Source organism: Lissotriton vulgaris, chromosome 5 (assembly GCF_964263255.1).
Source record: "Lissotriton vulgaris chromosome 5, aLisVul1.2, whole genome shotgun sequence".
NCBI lineage: Eukaryota > Metazoa > Chordata > Amphibia > Caudata > Salamandridae > Lissotriton > Lissotriton vulgaris.
Genome location: NC_141693.1, coordinates 1,947,450,057 through 1,947,471,450, shown reverse-complemented (window position 1 = coordinate 1,947,471,450; position 21,394 = coordinate 1,947,450,057). Strand labels below are relative to the sequence as shown.

The 21,394-nt window shown below is 48.2% G+C and overlaps 1 protein-coding gene across 1 annotated transcript in view; it reads right to left on the bottom strand.

Moving 5' to 3' along the window:
- PRRC2A (proline rich coiled-coil 2A) overlaps window positions 1-21,394 on the bottom strand; it is a 1,005,169-nt gene that overhangs the window by 728,688 nt on the left and 255,087 nt on the right. Inside the window, exon 8 of the mRNA XM_086919885.1 lies at window positions 9,753-9,832. Within this exon, the coding sequence (XP_086776011.1) occupies window positions 9,753-9,832 (80 nt within the window). The remainder of the gene's footprint in view (window positions 1-9,752; window positions 9,833-21,394) is intronic.

Genomic DNA, 21,394 nt, shown 5'->3' with positions numbered 1-21,394 from the left:
TAAAGTATTTTCGTAAGAGTTTTGTATTGTGCTTAGCTCCTTGACTCATAAAGAGTTCAGGGTAGACTTGTTATTAATAAATATCCTTTATTTTTATAACAACTTGTGTGGTGTCCTTTCACTTGGTGTTCAAGGGGTATATGTGATGGTAAAACAGCTGGCTTAACACGCCCTCTAGAGTTTAGCCTAAAGACTGCTTTTGTCCACGCTACTAGGATAGCTGGTCTATAAGGTTGACTTACAACCAATCATCAATAAGGGTCGTTTGGTATGATACACAGTGATCACTAGAATAGTGAGCACTATATATCAGGCCAACTTCTCACACTCCTCAATAGTCATAAGCACTGAATAGAATAGCAAGCCCATCAACCACCTGCAGGTAAATGAGGAGTACATGACCAAACCACTCCATAACAGCCAATAACTCAGCTGTTAAACAGATTCCTCAGGGAGGCCTGACCCACCTGGGTATCTGCTCTCGTGTCAGAATCTAGACAGTAATGTCTGGTAAATGTATGGACAGACCTCCAGGTCGCCTCTTTACAAATCTCAGATATGGGCACATTATGCAGGAAAGCTGCCGTTGCAGCTCTACCTCTAGTGGAATGCGCTTTAGGGGTAAACCCCAGAGGTTTTTGTGCCAATTGGTAAGCAAGTTTGATACATGAAACAATCCATCTAGAAATGGAACGTTTCGACACTGCATGACCAGTTCTGATCGATCCATAGTTAATAAATAACTGATCAGAATGTCGAATAGACTTCGACCTGTCTAGATAGAATTTTAAAACTCTTTTCAGGTCCAAAGAGTGTAAAGCCCTCTCAACTGGAGTAGAGGGATTGGGAAAAAAGTGTGCAGAGAAATCGATTAACATGAAAATCTGATACCACTTTCGGCAGGAAAGAAGGGTGTGTTCTCAGAACCACTCTATTCAAATGAAACACTGTATATGGTTCCTTGGTACAGAGAGCTTGGATCTCGCTCACCCTATAGGCTGACTTAATCGCTACCAAAAAATCGCTTTCCAGGAAATATGCTGTAAAGTAGCTTTATGAATGGGCTTAATAGGAGGGCCCATCAACTTTGATAGTACTAGGTTCAGCTCCCAGGGTCGAGAAGGAGGACATGCTGGAGGGTACACCATTTTCAGACCCTGCAGGAAATCCTTTACCGCTGGCAACTGGAAAAAAGAGGTTTGTGAAGGTGATCGCCTATAAGCAGTTATAGCGGCTAAATGCACCTTAATGGAATTAAACTTCAACCCTGCTTTAGCCAGGTACAACAAGTAGGGAAGAACTGCTTCTTCCTGACCCTTCCCCGGATTATGACCATTCTGCATGCACCACATATAGAACCGCTTCCACTTGCATGCGTAAGAGTGTCTTGTGGAAGGACGTCTTGCTTCTCTCAGAATGGACATGCTGTCTTGTGGCAGTCCTAGATGGCCGTACTGAATGACCTCAGGAGCCATGCTGCCAAGTTCAGTGACGGAAGGTTGGGATGGTGAATCCTCCCGTTCATCTTAGATAACAGGTCCGGCCTGCATGGAAGCCTCTTGTGAGGAGACACTGACAGGTGAAGTAGGTCCGTGTAGCACCATTGTCTCGGCCAGTCGGGGGCAATCAGGATCATTGTTGTGTACGAGTGGTTCAGCTTGCTCACCATCTTCGTGATCAGCGGAAGGGGTGGAAAGGCGTACACAAATTCCCCTGACCAGTCGATCAAAAGAGCATTCCCTCTCGTTCCTGGTCGGTAGAACCTTGAGGCGAAGCTTGGGCATTTGCTGTTTACGTCGTCCGCGAAGAGGTCTATGGAAGGACGACCCCAAGACTGGAAAATATCTTCTAGCACTTCGTCGTTGAGAACCCAGTCCTCTCTGTCTTCGAAGTGCCGACTTACTGCGTCCGCCCTCACATTCTGCTCTCCTGGGAGGTGGACTGCTTGAACAGACAACTTGCGAGCCAGAAGCTAATGCCAGATACGCGGAGCTTCCAGTGAGAGTCCTTGAGCTTGTTCAAATAGTACATCGTGGTGGTGTTGTCCGTTTGTACTAGAACCGTTGCCTCTTGAAGCGAGGGAAGGAACGCTTTGAGGGCCAGGTGGGCTGCTCTCAATTCCAGCAAGTTGATGTGGTAGGTGCTTTCTTTGGAAGACCACAGACCCTGCACTTGGAGAGGCCCCATGTGCGCTCCTCAGCCTTGTAAAGAGGCATCTGTGAATATCGTTTGTGCAGGAGGAGGTTGATGGAAGAGAACTCCCACCTGCATGTTCTGCTTCTTTGTGCACCACAGGATGGAAGCTCGAGCTACCTCTGACAAAGTGATTTGATCGTTCCAGCGAGCTGATTGCTGGTTCCATTTGTCCTCCAGATCCTGCTGAAGAGGAGGCATCCGAAGTCTGGCATTCGGTACTAAGAAGATGCATGAAGTCATCGACCCTAAGAGGGAGGCTATTTTTCGCACTTTGAGTCCTGCTGCGAAGAACTTGCTGGCACTTGAGCGTTATAGAAAACTGTCTCTCCTCCGAAGGAAACACTTTTCCTACTTCGGAGTCTAGCAGAGCTCCTAGGAAATGAATCTTCTGAGTGGGTTGGGAGACAGACTTGCTGTAGTTGACATGTAGGCCTAGCCGCTGACAGTTCTATGCAGGTCTGGAATTGATTCCTTACGTTGTCTGGAGAAGGACCTTTCAACAGCCAATCGTCTAGGTATGGGTATACGAAGACCCCCTGCGGCGTAAAGCTGCCAAAACCACTGCGACACACTTAGTTAACACCCTGGGGGCCGACTTCAACCCAAACAGTAGGACTTTGAACTGGTAGTGGGAGGTCCCCACCCGGAACCGAAGGAATCTCCTGTGATCGAGCCGTATCGGGACATGAAAGTATGCATCTTGAAGGTCCAGCGAACACATCCAATCCCCCTTCCTGAGATGTGGATATATTTGATGAAGCGCCAACATGCGAAACTTTTCTTTTCTGACATGTAGATTGAGTGTTCTCAGGTCCAGAATGGGCCTGTATTCCGCCTTCTGGCCCTTTTTTCTGACCATAAAAAACACCTCGAATAGACTACTTTCCCCCTTTGAGCCACTGGCACCCTCTCGATGGCTGATTTTTCAAAGGAGTGTCGCTACGTCTTTCTTTAGCAGTTGTAGCTGGTGGCTTGACGTTGGCATCGGAGGAACGAGTGGAGGTAGACGATGAAAACGAAAATAGTACCCATTCTGCAGCGTAGACAACACCCATTGATCTTTTGTAATGGCCTGCCACTCTGTCCTGTGATGTGCAATGCTTTCCCCCACTGGATTGGACAACGGCGATGGGGGAAGTGAAGACTCATTGCTTCTGCTGAGGCTTATTGTAGTTGTTGCCTTGGCGCAAATTCCCACTCCCTTTGGAATTGCGCTTGCCTTTATATTGCGTTTTTTGTTGGCCTTGCTGGTTCTGGCCCTTCTGCCAGTGAGGGGTTTGAACCCTCTGCTTCAAAGAGCCCTTGTTGTCAGAACGGAACTTCTTCCGGAATTCCTTTTTCTTTTCAAGCTCTCGGCTTTAAGGGTGTCTAACTCCGTTTTCATCCGTTGCATCTCTTCATCAGCACTCGCCCCAAAGAGAGATGTGCTCAAAAAAGGAAGGTTTAGGATTTTGGCTTGAGCCTCAGGCTTTAATGCGGTTAGGCGCAACCATGAGGATCTCCTCGCTGTGATTCCATGCGCAGCGAGAGTAGCTCCATCTGCCGCCGCCCCTATAATCTGATTGGAGACTGCCCTCCATCAGAATCTCTTCAAACTCCTTTCTATCTTCCTGAGGAAGTTTTGCAGAAAACCTCTGAAGCGAGTCCCACAGAGATCTATCGTAGCTGCCCAGCAGAGCTTCCGCATTGGCGACCTTGAGGAAAGAGGCTGAGGTATTACACACTCTTCTCCCCCATGAGTCTTGTAACTTGCTGTCCTTATCCGGCGGTACCGTGGATGAGGAGGCCACCGCATTGGATTTTTTTGCCGCTGCAATGATTACTGAATCTGGTGGTGGGTCGGACTTGAGGAACAGGGGATCCTCTTCAGGAGAGCGATATTTCTTAAGAATCCTCGCTGGGACTGACTTCACCGTAGCCGGAGTCAGGAAGACCTCATTCACCGGATCCATGATATCCGGGACCAACGGCAGTAAAGGTTTGGGTGCCGATCTGTGCTGCAGGGTTTCAAAGATGACCGTTGTCTTGACCTGCGGAGTGGTCATAGGCACTCCTAGCTTCAGGGCTCCCCTGCCCAAGATGTCTTGGAACGGGAAAATATCCTCAGTTGGAGATATTCTCGATTGTGGGCTGTCTGTTAGAGTCGGAGAATAATCCCTGTGAGAGCGTGACCTCGAAGAACTTGAAGATCTATGAGTCCGCCTTCTGCTCCTGGACCTAGATCTTCTCCTACTTGAGCGTGCTCTAGAACGAGATCGCTCCCTGTGGCTAGATCTTCTTTTACTTGAGTGCACTCTAGAGCGAGACCGCTCTTTGTGGTGGGCGGCTTGTTCTCGATAAGCCCTCAAACGATCTGCCATCTCATTGTCCTTGGCCTAGTGGTGAAGAGGTCTGTCCCACCTTGGGGTAAGACTAACAGAAGGAGACTTCTGGGTGCAATTCCTCACTGGCGAACGTGTCGGAGGAGGTTGATCTGCTTGTTTCTGGTGCGACCTTGCAGGAGAATTGGACCTCTCCCTGTCCGAACAGCTGGAATCTCCATCCGAAGATCTGTCACTGCGAGATGCCGAGAAGGATGAGGACAGGCTCACCAGAGACCGTCTAGAGGAAGACCTCGACCTCGAGTCGACCGACCTCTCTCATCCGAGACCCTTCTTCTTTTGATGAGAGGATCCTGCATCGGGGATTGTTCCACCTCCGCAGCCGATGCTGATCTTGGGGAGACTTGCTGAGACATCAGGGCCTGAGGCTGGTCCAATGATTGACTCTTCATCTCTTGCACCACCTGCCTCAAGGGTGACCTTTCCTGTGTTCTTGTAGGGGAGACATTCCCTGAATTTGAGTCGCCCCGTTCCCTTGTTCTCTGCTGACTGGTCAACTGTGGTTGCTTCGACGTCGAACGCCGAGCAGATGGACGCCCTCTCAACGTCGACAGTGATCTCCTCGACGCCGATCTCCTGTGTGATGGCGGAGGATGCTCCGACGTCGAGCGCCGCTGCTCCGACGTCAAATGTTCCCTCAACCTCTAATGTCGATGACTGTCCCTCGACGTATAAGTTCTCGCCGTTGAAGGTTGTCTGACGACGGAGGCTGCTTCGATGTCGAACGCCGATGATCTGGCGACGACGGATGCCTCGAAGTCGAATGCTGCTGGGCTGACTGCGACGGAGGCTGCCTCGACGTCGAACGCCGTTGACTGGACGTCGACGTGGGCTGCTTCGATGTGTCGACAGAGGCTCCCTCGACGTCGAACAACCACGACTAGTCGTCGACAGAGGTTGTCTCGACGTCGAACGCCGGTGGACAGGCGTCGACTGAGAATACCTAGACGTCGCAGCATGACGATGCTGCTTCGAAGCCGGTTGGCTCGCCGTCGAGCTCCTCTGCTTCAACGGCGACCTACCCCTCAACGCTGTCTGTAGCGGAGGTGCATTGCCTTTCGACGCTGAAGACGTCTTATTCGTGGCCGTCGACTGCTTTTTCGTCGCCTATCCTGACGCCGAAGGTGAACAAGTCGGGATTCCTCTCAACGTCGACCGCGTCCTGCGGCTTTTCTGCTTCTTGGGAGATCTTCCTCTCTCAGAAAGTCCATAAATACGAATTCTCTGTCCTTGAGGGTTCTGGACGATAAAACCTGGCAGTGTTCACAGGATCTTGAAGAATGAGAGTCTGGTAGGCACAGGATACACACTAGATGAGTGTCAGTCTTGGCCATTTTCCTTCCACATGAAGGGCATTTGTCAAAAAAGGAAGGCATTTTGACAGAAAAATTACCTTTTTTAAGCCTAAAAAAGGTAGCAGTAACCAAAAGACGTTGAGTGAAAGCAAAAATTGTAGATAACCGATTATATTTTTTGACAGAAAGTCAAAAAGAAAGGGAGCTGTTTCACCAGGGTCCTGACTGAAGGAGCCGGAAAGAACTGACCTAACTGTCACCCCTGAGGCATGATGGGAAGCATGGTGTCATGGCTGCCTTAAAGGCACGGTGCCAGTTTTTGTTGAAAACGGTTTCGTTTTCTATGCTATTGTTTTACAATGCAGCCTGAACAATGTCTATTTATTAGCAATTTACAGGATTTATGAGTGGTTTTGCTCATTAAAACACAAAGTTCAAGGTATATTTGACCTAATGTGTTTTTTGTTTCCTTACTAATTGCAGTACATGTACTTGTGTTTACAGTGTTTAGCCTCAGTTTTGGGGCTGCATTGGTGTGAGAAAAATAATATATGTACGTACATATATATGAAGCGAGATATATGTGTTTTTACATATATATTTTTATATCGTTTCTGGGGTCCCGCACATGGGCGGGAATATTCAGTGCTTGTGACTATTGATGAGGATCCCCTGGAAGAGAACAATGGTTTCTTCAAGACATTACTGTATTTTTTTTATCAATGCTAATGTTTGATGACCTGTTCCTCTTGACAGCAATTTGGGAGGTGACATGTGTAGGAAGGTGGATACCCGACTATGGTTGCCCCCAACTTTTTTTTCCTGGTGTTTTGCTGGTTTTCCGACTTAGTTGACCTGGGGCCCTGCCAATCAGGACCCCAGGCCTACTGCTCTCTCTCTAAAATGGATTCCATGTACCTTAGGTACATTTCCAATTGGTACTGGGCCACCTTATCAGACCCTGTAACTCAGGGCATAGGTGTACCCAGGGCCTACCAGGGGCTGAAGCATGTATTATGCCACCCCTGGATGGCCATCTAAATCTGACACAACTGGCTGCATGAGAGCTGGGGCAAGGTGATGTACTCACCCTTTGCTTTAGATATAGTATACCTATATCTAACCCTAAAAATGGACACACAGATCCCTATCCGTCACTCCTATGGCAGGCCTTGACAATCCTGAAGGCAGAGTGCTTGGAATCGTGTGAAATGGGTGCTCTGGCATGAGCTGAGCCCGTTTGCAGCTTGCGGAACCAAGTCCTAATAGCTGTTCCATGATAACATATACTCTTAAGTGCATTATAATCCTCGCGGTTAAATGCTATCTTTGGTATTGCTTTATCAAAACATGTCGAGTAAGGTGTCATACGAATTGGAATACTAACCCCTCGCCAATTCTGGCGACGGGGTTAGCATTCCACCGTTCTAGAGGGACACGACATGTATGTAACTGTGAACCCCGGTTAAAGTTAAACGAAGCCTCAGCTCCACAAAATGGATGCTGCCACCACAGACACGAGTCTGACCTCCTGCTGCTGGGAGTCCTTCCAGCGAGGAGAGCTTGGACAAAGGGTTTCCTGTCAGGGGCGGTGCTAGCACCATCCCAGACAGGGTTTTGTGTATCCTGGGTAGGCAGGGCTTTACAGGAAGGTGACTGCAGAGTGGCACCCCGGTGCTCACTACGCATCTGCCGGCTAGAACCAGTTCCAGGGGCACACCAGCCCCTGGCCTGGGGAAAGTCCGGCATGGGAGAGGGGTGTAACCACCCCCCTTCCTGGTCCCACCCCTAGGGCAGGACCTAGTCGCGTACCCACCCCTTTCTTTAGGATAAAGGCAGGAGAGGGGACCCTTCCAAATTAGATCATCTTTGAATCAAGAAACTACTTTCCACGAAAGGAACTCTCGACTCTTCTCAAGATTCTCCCTTGTGACTAAGGAGTAGTGACCCTGCATCCGCAGGCACCATCTAAGAACTCTGCGGTTTGCTGCACGTCCTTACTCAGGAATCCGACCGACCAGCACGACGAGACCCGGCTTCCCTGGCACCTCTGACCTCTACCTACCTCTACAGCTAAGCTGAGAACCGTAGGTGCGACGAGACCTCGAGGGACCGGCCATCATCAGAACTGCACGACTTCTATCCAGCACGACCGCCGAGGGATCCTCTGGTGAGTGCTTTGGGGTCCGAGAAGCCCCGACCCTGAGCAGCTCCAGCACCGAAGTCCAGCCTCCCAGCATCTCCACGATCTGCGTGGGGCCCTTCTGCTTTTTGCTGCTCACCGCGTTGTTTGGCTACTAGCCCGCTGGCTTGTGGCCTTCCTAACGACGCCCGACGACATCACTGCTGCTGGTCTGGTTGCTCCAGACTGGCCCTTGCTCCCTTCCAAAAGAGGAGCACCCCGGACCCTCCTGGTCCACTCCAGACGCCATTTTGAGTCCACCACGTGGGCTCGAATTTGCCAAGACTTGTTGCCCAATCCTGGGTCCAGCGACGTCGACAGCATCATCCATCGTGGGACAGCTCGCACCTCCATCCTGGTCGCCGACAACGCCTTCTGGTCCGTGAAAACTACAGAGCACAGCGTCGCCCACTCACCTAGTCGAGGTGACTACCATCCGGTGCCCTCCTGGTGCCACCTGACTACTGGCTAGTAGTCACGAACTTGGTCCCCTCTGCTTTCAGGTGTCATCCATCTTCGATCCAGGCTTGGATCAACTCGAACTATCTTCACTGGTCGCCTGCCAGCAACTTCTTTCTTCAGGCTCCTGGTTCGTCTACGAGGATTCCCGACGTCTTTTGAGACATATGCAGCTGCAGCCCCTGGGCTAAGTAACTTCGGCATTTCGGTGCCCCAGCATAGCCTCACTATCCAAGGGTCAGGATCCACTGTCGTTTTCGATCTAACTTATCGGGTTCGCCCGAGAACACTAACTTTGTCTTTACTAGCTCCCATAGACTTTGTCCCGCTTCCCGCGTGAGAGTGCGCACACTGCACCCGAGTCCCCTAGGCCTCCTACTAGTAATCTGAAGGTTCAGTAACGTAGTCCTAGCGATTCCAAAGCCTATTAGTACAGTACTTACCTGCTAGTAATTTCGCATTCCACTTCCATAGTATATGGTTTTTCGTGCCCCTCGGGCATTTGTGTAAATTGTGCAACTTTAAGTATTTTCATAAGAGTTTTGTTATGTGCTTAGTACCCTGTCCTCCTAAAGAGTACAGGGCTGTTGTGATTCTAATAAATACACTGTTTATTTTCATAACACTTGTGTGGTGTCCTTTCACTTGGTGTTCAAGGGGTATATGTGATGGTATAACAGCTGGCTTAACATGCCCTCTAGAGTTTAGCCCAAAGACTGCTCGTATCCACGCTACTAGGATAGCTGGTCTAAAGTTGACTTACAACCAATCACCATAAGGGTTGTTTGGACTGATACAAAGTGCTCACTAGAATAGTGAACATTATATATCAGGCCAACTTCTCACAACATGGTGTCTACTTCAACCCTTTCAATGTTGGTTGCTTCAAAAACATCTGCATGACTTTTGGGGTGCCGAACAAAAGAGGTGCTCCTTTATTACACTGGCCAGTTCCTAGCTGGCACCTTATGAAGACAGGCATAGTTTCATCTTAAATAATATAAGGAATACATGTGCAAGTTTTTATCAAAGATAAAGTTAAAGGTTTCCATCATTTCCAACACAAAATCCAATACCTAGGTACACTGTTACAATGAAAAGTTGGACTTTTGCTGTGCCCAACATTTTTGCAGGACTGCATTCAAGCGCCCATGTAACATATTATAATACAAAGTTAATTAAGCAATAATAACCTGGTGTAACTTTTATAAAAGCAGGACAGGCTAGATATGAACTTACTTTTGCCCATCAGGCGTCTGCAACCGGTAGGGTCCCTGCATTCCATACGGAGGGGGAAATGCAAGGTATGGAGGGTACATCTGAAAAACATAAGCATGGACAGAAAGTTTTCACAGCCAGTAGTAAAAGTTAACCTGTTGTCTAGATAGTTCCTACTTTGTCAACATAAGAAAACAGAGTTGAATCTATGTATTTATTGGATAAAAGGATACGGTCAGTTACCCTTTAAGCATCTGTTCGCAAGCTACAAAACATCCAGAACGCCACCGCAAGACTGCCAAGACACTGCCACATCTCCCAGCACCTGCGCACACTCCACTGGCTCCCCATCGATGCCAGATTCACCTCAAGATTCTACCCACGCACACAAGGCACTCTACGACACCGGACCAGCATACCTGAACAGCCGACAATTCCAGCAAACCAAATGACCCTACGATCGGCCCAGCTGTCCTACCCTGTGTCCCCTGCACCAGAAAGACCAGATCAGGAGGCCAATCCTTCTCCATCACTGACAGAGCCTTGAAACGCCATTCCGTTCAACCTCAGACAACATTGTTCCATAAGTCTTTCTTTGCGGCTAAATTAAGTTCTTATATTTTAACTTCCCTCCCAGAGATCAGCATGCAAAGTGCACTGCGAGTTTTGAAAATGCCCAATTACAAGTTAATTTTAAAATAGCATATCATAGCTGAAACATCTAAATTGGTTAAAAATGCATTCGCTGAGAAAAACTTATGCATGGTATGTGATTAATGTATACCAATCCCTGCGTGTTCAGCCGTATCTGAATGTTTTCTTTTCTACACAGTTTACAAAAACATTTATAAGGTTACGTATGGGAATAAACCTAACAAAGGGGAGCACTCAATCTGGGATCAAGCAGTGGCCGGATTCAAACTGTAGATTTTGTGGATGGCCAAAGGAAACTCTTGTCCATATAGTATGTGTGTGCCCGAAGCGGATTAATCTTGGACGTTTAGTTTTGAGAACTTACTTTTTGATGAGTGGCGTGAGATCTGCTCAACAGGCCTTAATCATGTCATTGTCTGGGTGAATCGGTTCCATTACTATGTCAACTGATAACATTTTTAAAGGCAGCAGAAAAATGTCTAATATAATATGGCAGATCCCCACTATTTTTGTGGCTCTGGTGACTAACCGTTTTAACCGGCTCATAAATTTCATCACCTAATAACTTTTGTTGCGAGGGTATTAATTTGAAATGTAACAATAGGTGGGTTACCATCGCAGTAAATTGATACACTTTTATTGTTTTGATATGATGGTCACTGCAATTATTGCCCAATAGCACTTTGAAAGGTAATGGGTGCAAGAAATATTTAATAGAAACTTCATCTCTTTAATCACTTCTGCACTTTACCATTAGCACTTTGATATATAACGTGTAGTGTTTCATAGTGAAAATTAATGTGTATTTGTTAGGATATTTACACGTTATATACATGGAAATAGTATGCAATGCACGTCGTCACTTTAAAATGTAAAATGTGCAATATCCTGTAATGAAGGATTTAATGTGGTTAGATTTGGGTTTATTGATACGTTTTTTAATTGATGGGACAGTTTTTTTATTATTACATGATGAGAAGATGTTTTGTTTGTAATGTAAATGTGCTTTTCTTGGAGTTGTAAGATGTTGTGATTGTAATGATTTTAATTAATCAAGCAATAAAGATTATATATAATAACTTCGCTCCACATCTTATCGAGAAACCAACAAACCTGGCTCTTCGACAGACCCCCTCCTAGATGGACTGGAACCTGTGCCTTAAGACCCTCACGGGTGAGTAGTTGGGCTTTAACAAACGCCTGATTGATGAAAAAGTTACTTACCTTCGATAACGATATACCTGTAAGAAACATTAGTAGTGATAAGATGCCTTACCCAGGCATCGCGTGCTGATGTCAGTTCTGTATACGACTTTCAGCGCCAGAAATACAGATCCATGCAAGATACTGACCACTGGGTGCCTTGAAACAAGGGCCCTGAAAGGGATGACCTTAACCCTAGAAATAAGTTCACAGAATGGGGAGGATGGGTGGGGCGGTAAGGAATCGAATATGCTACTTACCAGTATGCATCTGTTCTTGGCATGTAGGGCTGCTGACATTCATGTCCCTTGCTCACTTTGCCACTGGATTCAAGCAAGCTTGGCTGAAGACGGCTGGAATGCCAGAAACCGGTCCTCGGAAGCTTGTTTCCGGTCCAGGGAAGACATGGCTTGGGAGTTCGGGCTGGACTGTTCCCATGAGGCACAGGGTCAGACTGATTTGCATATAGCCATGTCTGAACTGGGGTGGCAGAGTGGGCTAAAGAACGGTGATGGATTAAACCCAGATCTTTCGACTGGGTGTGAGTGTTTGATTGATTCAGATGCTCCGTCCATCACCACCCCCTTTTGTACGACATTCATATCTGTGCATAGATCGCCGCCTAGTGTTGGGTCCGGATGATTGCACATTGTTGTCCTGGAAGAGTCTTTGAAGTATCACGAGATAGGTGGCTCCTCCTCTGGACTACAGTGCGCATGGGCATCCTCTCCATCCTCAGATTGTTTTTCGCCATTGTGGCAGAGATGGAGTGTAGTACAGTAAGTGATGACCATGCTAAGAGTAATTCTGAGTGCTGCAGCCGCTACAGGCGCCGGGGAGGAGGGCAGGCGATATGAATGTCAGCAGCCCTACATGCCAAGAACAGATGCATACTGGTAAGTAGCATATTCGGTTCGAGGCATGTGGGCTGCTGAATTCATATCTGTGCATAGAATATATAGCAGTCCCTCTTCTTAGCGGCGGCTGCCCGTGCCAGCTGCAGCAGTCTGAAAAAGTGTTTTTAGAACAGCCTGTCCTACAGCTGCCTGCGGTTTGGAGTGCACATCTACACAGTAGTGTTTGGTAAATGTGTGTATGGTAGACCATGTGGCTGCTCTACAGATCTCCTCTAAAGGAATGTTTCCAAGGAAAGCCATGGATGCCCCCAACTTTCGTGTTGAGTGGGCTCTTGGGGGAACCGTTAATGTGCGCTTAGCCTTTTGATAGCAAATCTGTATGCACTAAACGATCCACCTGGCTATACCTGCTTTTGAAATGGGGTTGCCTTTGTGTTGTGGGGAAAAGGCAACAAACAGTTGTTTTGTCTTCCTGAAATCTTTTGTCCTATCTATGTAGTACATGAGAGCTCTTTTGACGTCTAGTTTGTGGAGCATTCTCTCTGCCACTGAATCTGGATTCTGGAAGAACACTGGCAGTTCTATAGTTTGATTCATATGGAACTGTGAAACTAGGGTTTAGTAGCACCACCCTGTTGGAGTGAATCTGTATGAATGGCTCTTGGATAGTTAGTGCTTGAAGTTCACTAACTCGTCGTAGCGATGTGATTGCTATTAGGAAAGCCACTTTCCACGTCAAGAATTGTATCTCGCAGGAGTGTAGATGCTCAAAAGGTGGTCCCATCAGTCTGGTAAGGACCACATTCAGGTTCCATACAGGTGCCGGTGGGTGTCTGGGAGGAATAACTCGCTTGAGTCCCTCCAGAAAAAGCTTTGATGGCAGGCACTCTGAAAAGTGAGAGATGCTGCCTGTTTTGGAGATAAGCTGCTATTGCGGATAAATGTATACAAATGGAAGCACAGGCCAGATTGCATTTGTATAGATGTAACAGATAACAGATGATGTTGTGAGTAGATGTATCTAGCAGATTAATGTCGTTGTTGGCACAATAAATGACAAATCGCTTCCATTTCGCCGTATAACATGCTCTAGTTGTGGGCCTTCTTGCCTCCCTTATGATATCTATACAGTCAGGAGGCAGGTTGAGGTAGCCAAATTCTAAGACCTCAGGAGCCAGATCGCCAGGTTGAGCTGTTGCGGATCTGGATGCTGAATGTCGCCATGGCTCTGCGTCTAAAGTCTGGGTGTGAGTTGTAGCCTTTGATGCGGTACCACGGAGAGTTCTAGAAACGTGGTGTACCATGGTTGGCGTGCCCACTTTGGAGCAACCAGGATGAGAGTCATCCAGTGTTGCCTAAGTTTGCGTGCCACTAGCGGTATTAGTGGTGCTGGGGGAAATGCGTAAGCAAATATGCCTGACCAGTTCATCCATATCGCATTTCCCTGCGACTGTGGGTGTGGGAACCTGGCAGCAAAGCTTTGGAATTTGCGTTTTCCGTTGTGGCGAATAGGTCTATCTCTGGATGACCCCACTGCTGGAAGTACGGTTGGAGTACTGATGGATGTATCTCCCACTCGTGCATCTGGTGGCTGTGCCTGCTGAGCAGGTCCTCCATCTGATTGTCCTTGCCTGGGAGGTGTTCTGCCATGAGAAAGATGTTTCTCTGAATGGCACACTTCCACATGCTCTGAGCCAGATGAGACAACTGTGGAGAGTGTGTACCTCCCTGCTTCTGTATGTAGTACATGTCAGTCATGTTGTCCGTCCGGATCAACACTACTTTGTGGCACAAATGTACTTTAAATGCTTTCATTGCCATGAAGATTGCCACCAGTTCCAGACATTGGCCGCTTGAGCTGCCACCCTGCGAGTTCGCTTTTTTACGAGCATTTGAAACAACCAGAGAGTCCAATGGCAACTGTCCCCTGATATATGTAGGGTCCACAGGTGCGGGTTTGTATTTTTTTTCAATCCTGGGGTTTACCACTCCTGCCCTTGTGGTCTCCTTAAAGATGTCTCCAGCGTGTTTCAGGACACCTGTTAGCATGGGTAGAGTCTTGACAGTTCTCTCGGAGGTTGAGAAGGTGTCAAATAAAAAGTCCTCTTCAATAGGGTTAGCCTGGAGCTGGACTTCGTGATTTTTTGCTGCCCTCTCAATAAGTGCGTTAAACGCAGCTGTGTCTTCTATAGGTGAGGTTTTAACAGCATGGATATGACTGTCAGGGGCATTTTGTGGCTCCCATGGGTCAACAGTGTCTGTCCAGGGTTCAGTGTGGTCTTCTGGATCAGTGTCTACAGGATAACTGTAATCCTCATTGTCACCATCCCCTACATCCACATCTGAATGTGTGGGTGAAAAAGGAGCAGGTTCTTGTCCATATTGTTGTAGAGGTTCAAAAAGAAGAGGTGATGTTGCAGAATCCCTTTTTTTCTTTAATGAAATTTTATACGACTCCATAGGCTGTTCTGGGGCGATCTTTCGCTTGTAAATGGAAAGTCTACCAGTCTCAGCGTCCATGAATTGCCTCGACTGATCTTCCTGCAGAGGCTTTTGATGCTTTGTGGCCCCTTCAGTAGTTGTAGGCTTTTGCCCCATGGACACCTTCTTGGCCGCCTCAATGCACGTCTTAGGGGCGAACGCCTTAGGTGTCACCAGTGGCGGCAGTATAAACTTAATCGGTGCCGATGCCTTTGGAGTTTTACTGACTGTCTTTGGGGGTGGAGTGGCCTTCGGTCCGACAGCTATAGCTTTCTCCTTAATGGGCTGCAGCGAGTCGGACACCTGCTTTGAAAAAGAGGCAGATGGTTGTGTTGACTCGATGGGGTCCTTAGAGCCACTGCTTGTTTTGGGCTCGAGGTCTTTGCTGACCTTTGCTTTGTCGAGTCGACGTTTAGGATCGAGAACGTTCTGTGTTTCGAGTCCTTTGTTTGTGTCTACGGTCTTCGGCGCCGACTTCTTTGGGTCGATGTCCTTGACCACCTTCTTCGGTGCCCCGGCCTTCGGCTTGACACCCTTTAGCGACCTCTCCGGGTCGATAGCACTCTTTTGTTCCGTCGGAGCCGATGGTTCAGAAGCCTTCGATCCGACCAAAGTCAGTTGTACTTTCGGTTTCGATTTTGTTTCCGGTGCATTCGGTTTTGTAGTCAACGATGTTTTTTGTTTCGATTTCGATCAACCGATGGCTCTTTTGAATTGTCCGTAGCCGGGCCTTGAAGCGAGGCTGTAGAACTATGCGTTTGATCTTGGGTAAGGCCTTGTGGCGATCCCTCAACCTGAGCCTTATAGAGTGTTTTAGTCTCGGCCCCCATACAAACGGTTGGGCCTAGCTCCTCGCTCGAGCTATCTTCTACGGCCCCAAAGGCCTCATCGTCGTCTCCTACCTCGTCGATGACGTCTTCATCTCCTCCTCCTCTGCGTCATAACTGGAGTCAATCTCTGATGCAGGATCCGACAGGTTCCTTTGAACCTCTTGCTCGACTCCCTCATCTTCCTCAGCATCGAAGATGTTCACCGGGTCAGGTGCCGTCTGCTGGGCTTCCTTCCGCGCCGCGCGTCGAAGGCGAAGTGTTTTCTTGGATCCGAACCGCGAACAAGCCATACAGCTGGCTTCATCGTGATCCGGAGACAGGCACTGGTTGCACACCGGGTGGACATCGATGTGAGGATACTTGGAGTTGCAAACGGGACATCTCTTGAATGGGCTCCGTTCCATCATCAATCGTCGATAAGGCCTCTGCCGTCGACCGGGCCTTTAGTGCTGAATACCCACGCGGCTCTTCTTGACGTCCGGCTCGAGGATTGAGCTGGAACGAGTACTCGGCACCGATCGCAGAGACAATACCGACGATACCTAGAGGCCTTTTGGCCAAATATAAAGTGTTCTATCGATTCCTATCTTGAGTTAACAAATATACATCCGAAACCAATGGCGGAAAAAAACAATCTGAGGATGGAGAGGATGCCCATGCGCACCGTAGTTCAGGGGAGGAGCCACCTATCTCGTGATACTTCAAAGACTCTTCCAGGACAACAATGTGCAATCATCCGGACCCAACACTAGGAGGCGATCTATGCAGAGATATGAATTCAGCAGCCCACATGCCTCGAACCTATCACTACAAAAACGTTTCTTACAAATATAATGTTACAGAAGGTAAATAACTTGTTCATCAGAAAGAAACACAGTGATAGATTTCATATCTTAGAATAGATACCACAGCAGTACCAACCCCAGTGGTGGGTTTGCGAACAAAGATCACACCAGGAAGTCCCGGAAAACAGAACGGCAAAAGAAGCAGTCTCTCCGGACTTGGCTGTCCATTCAGTAGTGCTTAGTAAAAGTGTGCAGGCTGACGGCGACACCGCAGGCTCTGCCGGAGACGCGGGGGAGGCAACTCCTACACCCTCAGCCGCGTGACGGGCGTGGGGAAGTAATCGAGCGATGACGCTTCTTCAACTTCTTGTGCTTCGTCTTACCTGAACCAGAGTGTGAAGACTTCGATTCTGACGAACGATGGTGATGGCTTGGTGATTGGTCCCTCGACCTCCCACGACCTTAAGCATCGAGCGTGGAGCCGAATGCCATATTTATTTATTTTTTAAACTTGTAAGGCGCAACAGCTACCCAAAAAAGGGTTTCCCGGCGCCGAGACACAGCACAAGAAGTAGCGAAGGTAAGCAAGGACGTTCCTGATTATTGCTCAAACAACCAGGTTTTGATATTCTTCCTGAATCTGGCGTGGTTTTCCTCCCTGCGGATGTGAAGAGAGTACATTCCAGAGGGTTGCTCCAAGATGAGCAAAAGATCTGCTACCCATTCTAGCAAGTTTGAACCTGGGTATGCAGAAATTTGCTGCGGATTGTGACCTAAGGTTACGACTAGGGGTGTAGGGATGGGCTAGTGCAAGAAGATATTTGGGAGCATTCCCTGTTTTTATTCTAAACATATAGTTCAGTGCTTTAAATCTGATTCGGTTTTCTACCCTGAGCAAATGCAGGCCACGTCGGTAGTTTGAGACACTGGTGGTTTTAGGAATACCATACAGCAGCCTGACAGCTGAGTTCTGGACGAGCTGTAGTCGCCGTACTACAGCTTGATTTGAGCCTAGGTACAAGATGTTACTGTAGTCAAGCCGGGATGTAATGAGGGCATTGACTATGGTTTTTTGGGTGGAGATAGGCAAAATCCAGAGTATTTTCCTCAGCCACTTCAAGATGGTAAAGCAGAGGCCAACAACTTTGCTGGCCTGTTTCATGGAGAGGGAGCTATACTTCAAGCAACTTTCAGGATCACTCCTGCAAAGTCTTCGGCGCCATGCATAGCAGTTGAGGCACGACTTGTGGTTGTTGTTGTGCCCCAGGCAGTAGAGACACACGCCATGCGGGTCCGTCAGCGACATCATCCGATGGCGGTCCCTGCAAGACTTGAAACCAGGCATCACTTCGATACCAGAAGTCGATTATCTTATCTTATCTTATCTTATCTTAGGGGATTCTTGTATAGCGCACTGACACCGAAAGGTTTCCTGGCGCTGGCTGAGTGCCAATGAGATGAAGAGACGGGGGTCTAGCCAGTCTGTGTGAAGAGGTGAGTTTTCAGGAGTTTTCTGAAAACCAGAAGGGAATTGGCAGATTAAGAGAGAGAGGCAACTGGTTCCAGAAGGCGGGGGCAAGGTAGGCAAATCTACGACCGCCGTTTTTTTTTAGTTTGGTAGCAGGGACAGCTAGCAAAAGGCGATGGGAGGAACGAAGATCGCGTACCGGACGGTAAGGAATGACCAGCGATTTGAGAAAGGCAGGGGAGGTCCCGAACACAGCTTTGAAGGTCAGGCAGCCGATCTTAAATGCAGTCCTCTGCTCCACCGGCAACCAGTGGAGTCTGTGAAGCAGTGGTCTCGCGGATTGCCACTTCGGGGTTTTAAAGGCCAGCCTTGCTGCTTGATTCAGTACAATCTGGAGCCTATTAAGAAGGAATTTAGGTAGGCCGTAGTACAGGGAGTTTGAAAAATCCAGGCGGGAGAGCACCAGGGCAATCAGGACTTGTATCAGGGCCTCTGGTGTCAGGAGATGGGAAACTTTCCTGATTTTTCTGAGCTGGAACATACATGAGGACACAACCGCGCCAACCTGAGGCTTAAGAGAGAGCTCCGAGTCAATTATGACCCCGAGGCTCTTTGCTGACTTAGCCGGGACGGGCGGGGAGCCGAGCTCAGTTGGCCAGAACTGTGGGCCCCAGTGAGTGAGACTGTTTCCTGGAAGGATTAACTCAGTCTTCCCCGGGTTCAATTTAAGCTGGTGGGAGTTCATCCAATATTGGATGTGTAGCATCACTGCTTGACAATCGAGGGCTGCATTAGGGGTGTTAAGCGGGAAAATGATTTGCAGATCGTCTGCATAGTTGAATACGGTGATATTCCACCTCTTCAAGGAAAAAATGAGCGGCTGAAGATAGAGATTAAAAAGCAGAGGGGACAGGGACGATCCCTGAGGCACTCCGCAGATGGATGGGACCTGTGCGGATGTGATTATCTCGAAAAAGCATTGAAAAAAAGCCTTAAAAAAACTGTCAAAAATTACTGGGGGTACCACTCTCTCCGGACCTGCGCTTGCTGGTGGGAGAAAGAACTGACATCAGCGTGCGAGGGAGGGGCCCTACCTGTATTGCCCCTAAAATTCAGTATTTAGGGGCTCCCTGAACATTCCTTCCTCAGATCCCGATACGGAAAGAAGACCAAGAGGAAGAAGACCCGCCACGCAGCTGCTAACAACTGACTTGGCCCCAGCCCTTCGACCTGTCGAACCTGGAACCTGCTCCTGCCTAAATCCAGGCGACTCCTGTGGACAGCCACCTTGGGACACCCAGAGGACCTGCCTGCCTTGACCCTCTTAAAGACTGGGACACCCATCAGCAGAGGCTCAGCTACAACAACCCCCCTGATGCCAGCCAGGAAGCTCCAGACCAGCCCACTCTACAACCGCCGAGTCCGGCCCGTGCCCGAGTGATCCAAGACCACGAGGACGTCCCCCCGGCGACTGGGTCCCGAAGTCCAGTGCTCAAAGACCCTCCTCGACAAACCAGACGACGCCTGCAGACTCAGACCCAGGGGCCACCCCAACTGTGACCAGCTGAGGGTAAGCTTTTCCGACACCCAAAGACACCCCTGTGCCAGGCGCCCTACAGCCTCCTGTGCCGCCCTTTGGGGTACCTACCTGTGCTCCAAGATCTCAACTTACCTTTAGACGTGCTGGTTGCCCCTGGAGACTCTCCGCCCCCGAGCCTGCAGCCTTGGTTTCCTTTTTAGCTTTCCCATTGGATAACATTGAGCGCCCGACTGCCCAAAAGCACCCTGCAACCAGCCGCCCGAATACCGCTGGCTGTGCCACCTTTGCCCTAAGCAAGTGACCAGAAGCCCAGCTCCCACAGCCGCGTGGCCTGCTAGCCAACAGCCACCAATCGGAGGCCCCCTGTCCCTCATTGGATAACATTGGGCCTAACTACCTCTGCACCCGGCCGCCAGCGCGCCGCTGAGGGTGAACCAAATGTACCTACCTGACCCTGGGGGACCCCTGAGTCTATGCCCAGAACCACAACTTCACCAGTCGAGTACTCACCGGGAAAATAGGTAACTCACTTACCTGCCATTGGATAACATTGACTCGATTGATTCGAAAAATCTTTTAAGTGTGAAGTTTTGGAAACTTAAAATATTCATATAAAATCAACAGAATTCCGAAGTACTCACCTGTGATCAGGAGAGAGGCTAGTACTGTACTTCATAGCCCAGTACTGAACCGCAAAAGTAATCCTTACCGGGTTTACTAGTAATCTGAATTTTCTCCATAGGAATCAATTGTCTGCTTTTCTATCTAAAAATCATACGAAATACTGAAACGAAATTGCTTACCTGTTTTAAGTTGAGACCCCAGTGCTGGACCGAGGAGCTCAGTACTGGATTACCAAAGTAACAAGATCGTACTTTACCTGCAACCAGAATTTTCTCCCGTTGGATAATATTGCCAGATCCCTGTTGAAAAGTTTAAGCGTGAACTTTTAAAATAGCTTTATATTCCTGAAAAATCACTGCAATACCTAAATGTTTTTACTTAACTGTTCTCAGCTTAGCCCCCAGGACTGAATCTAGGAGCCAGTCCTGGAACTACCAAAGTAATCCACAAAGTAATAACCTGTGTTTATATAAGAAAATCCATTGAACTCAATGCTAAATTGAGTGTAGAATTGTGTTGCCTACTGCAACCCCTGTACCTATTGTGTTTACAAAGTTTATTGCCTTTCTGCAAAGAACTCATCTGAGACCTCTCATATTGAGAACAGTATATTTTGAAACCTGTTGGTTATAGAAATAAAACAACTATCTTTGATATAAAAACAATTGGCCTGGAGTTCAGTCTTTGAGTGTGTGAAACCTTTTGCTGACTGAGTGTGTACAACACATGCTTTACACTGTCCTCTGGTACTGCCTTACTGCTCGACCAAGCTACCACTTAAAGAGTGTAAGGTCACACCTGGCTTTAACCTAAGTAATACCTCTGGGGTTTGTGGACTCTATACACACTGTACCTTATTCTGGTCTAGTATATATAGAGCCACTTTCTCACAAAGTGCCACTCATAAGGCGGAGCTCAGAACGTCGGGACAGTACAAAACAATCCTTTCCTGAATTGCTGTACAATTCTTGTAGAGCATAGAGATGGGTGTTTAGGTGAGTCTTCTCTAGGCGGCATAGGGATTATAGGATGTGGCGTAAACCTAGGCATAATGGGAGGAGGTAGTGGTGGCGACATTGGTGCTGGAGCCGGAGGCTCCGCAAAATGCTCCTCTTGGGGTGGAAGGACAATGCTACTTACCACAGAATTAATCTGTTCTTGGCATGTAGAGATGTAGAGTCGCATGCTGTGCATAGCTCGCTGTGTTGGGTACGGATGTTT